The sequence below is a fragment of the Rutidosis leptorrhynchoides genome, chromosome 5, assembly GCF_046630445.1.
Source record: "Rutidosis leptorrhynchoides isolate AG116_Rl617_1_P2 chromosome 5, CSIRO_AGI_Rlap_v1, whole genome shotgun sequence".
Classification (NCBI taxonomy): domain Eukaryota; kingdom Viridiplantae; phylum Streptophyta; class Magnoliopsida; order Asterales; family Asteraceae; genus Rutidosis; species Rutidosis leptorrhynchoides.
This window is the reverse complement of record NC_092337.1, coordinates 244,976,790-244,978,889: the sequence shown is the minus strand read 5'-3', so window position 1 is coordinate 244,978,889 and position 2,100 is coordinate 244,976,790. Positions and strand designations below refer to the sequence as shown.

Sequence of the window (2,100 nt, the reverse complement as noted above, 5' to 3'; positions counted from 1 at the left end):
GATGGTGATGATGAAGAGATTGAAGAACACATTGAAGGTGAGGATGATTTCGAGGGGGAACCCGAGGAAGAGTCTAAAATTGAAGAAGAGGAAGAGGTTCAAGAACCAGCTAATGAGGAGGCTAATCCAGCTTATGATGGTCTTGGAGTTATATGCAGTTTAGAAGATGATTCCGAGAAAGAAGTTGAACCTCCTGTTACTAAGACTCCCTCACCTAAGAGGAAGGAGCCAGAGACTCCTGCTACTGATGATGCTAGTTCATCCAAGAAGCTAAAAGCTTCTGAGTTTTCCTACTCCGAGTATGACCATGCCCTGGTTCGATGTGATATCATGAATCTACAAAGTCACACTGAAACCATGAGAGATACATTTCGTGATCAGTTGGCTATGCTGGAGAAGCGCATCGACTATACAAACAGCGATGTGAAGAGAGTCTATGACAAGTTCTCCGTGATGTTTGCTAGTCGAGAGAGAGCTCGACCGCAAGCGTTATGCACTGGCTGAATTAGAGAAGTTTGTAATGTACTTCAAGGGGTACATTAACGATCATTTCAAGCCTCTATCACCTAAGAGAGATTAGATCTTAGGATTCTCATTTATTTCCATTTTCCGTTGCTTATGTAAAGGCTTATGCCTAAGTTACATTGATTTTTGATTCATGTAAAACTAGTGGTTTCATGATTTAATTCAAGTATTTTGACTACATTTTGTTATTCCTACCATCTATCATATCTTATTCGTATCTATTTGGATGTATCTGTTTGGTTGTATTTGTTGTGTGAACCTTGAACATTTATAAAACTTATCATTTATTAGCACCACGAACTCTTCAACTAATACTTTATTGTGTATTGAAGAACGATGGCTCAATCAACCCGAGGTGCTACCAACATTCTAAATGTCACTCTGACTCCTGCACAGCTCCAATAGCTGTTGGCTGCCACTCAGGGCCACCATAACAATCATCAAGGGAACAATCAAGTAAATCCTCCCACTTCTTGTAGTTACAAGGAATTTATGAATTGCAAGCCTCCGTCTTTTAAGGGGAGTGAAGAAGCTGTCGAACTGACTCGTTGGTTCAAAAATCTCGAATCCATCTTTCGTATCTGTAACTGTGCGGATGTCAACCGAGTAAAGTATGCCACTCACATGCTAAGTGGCCTAGCTCTAACAATGTGGAACGGCTATGCCCAAACTGTAGGGCTAGATGCTGCAAACACTATCCCATGGCCTGTTCTAAAACGAATGATGACAGATAAATTCTGTCCGCCAAACCAAATTCAAAAGCTGGAAGTTGAGTTCTGGGAATTGAAGGTAAAAAGAACTGACATTGAAGCTTATACAAACAGGTTTATAGAGTTGGTTACTTTGTGTCCAGATATGGTACCAACTGAACATAAGAAGATAGAGAGGTACATAATATGTCTTCCTGAAGAGATTAAGGGAAATATCATTGCTGCTAATAAGGTGACTTTAGATGCGGTGATACTGATGGCTCAAAACCTCATGATGGCTAAGAGGAGGAAAGCCGCGGCAAATAAGCAAGCCGAGGCTAAGACAAATGAATGCAAAAGGAAGTTTGAACCTGCCCAGGGATCGACCCAAGGTTCGAATAAGAAAGTTGCCGATAATTCAAAAGGAGGTTACTCTGGGAAACAACCTTTTTGTAAGCGTTGTGAGAAACACCATTCTGGGTGGTGCAAGGCTGAATGCACCAAGTGTAAGAAGATTGGCCATATAGCCAAAAATTATAGTGTTGCAGTTCCTCCATCGGATACTCCTGCAACCAAGGCCAACGCAATCGTTCCTACATGCTATGACTGTGGTGAAAAAGGGCATTTCCGCAACCAGTGTCAAAAGAAAAAGGGTAACACGGGAAATGCTAATGCTAAAAGCTGAGCGGTTGTGATGACTGCTAAAGAAGCCCGTGATGATGATGAAGTGATAATGGGTATGTTTCTTGTTAACAACTTCTATGCTACTTTTTTATTCGATTCGGGTGCTGATATAAGTTATGTGTCTACTGAGTTTTATGCCTTATTCACTTAAAATTCACAAGCCTTAGAAATTAAGCGCCTTGTAGAAGTAGCAAATGGTAAG

At 40.9% G+C, this 2,100-nt stretch overlaps 1 protein-coding gene across 1 annotated transcript; it reads left to right on the top strand.

Annotated features, from left to right (window-relative positions):
- Positions 1-1,017: 1,017 nt before the first annotated feature.
- On the top strand, positions 1,018-1,899 carry LOC139849321 (uncharacterized). The gene is made up of 2 exons (XM_071838981.1): positions 1,018-1,666; positions 1,763-1,899. Exons 1-2 carry the CDS (start codon positions 1,018-1,020, stop codon positions 1,897-1,899), a joined length of 786 nt encoding a protein of 261 aa, XP_071695082.1.
- The last annotated feature ends 201 nt before the right edge of the window (positions 1,900-2,100 follow it).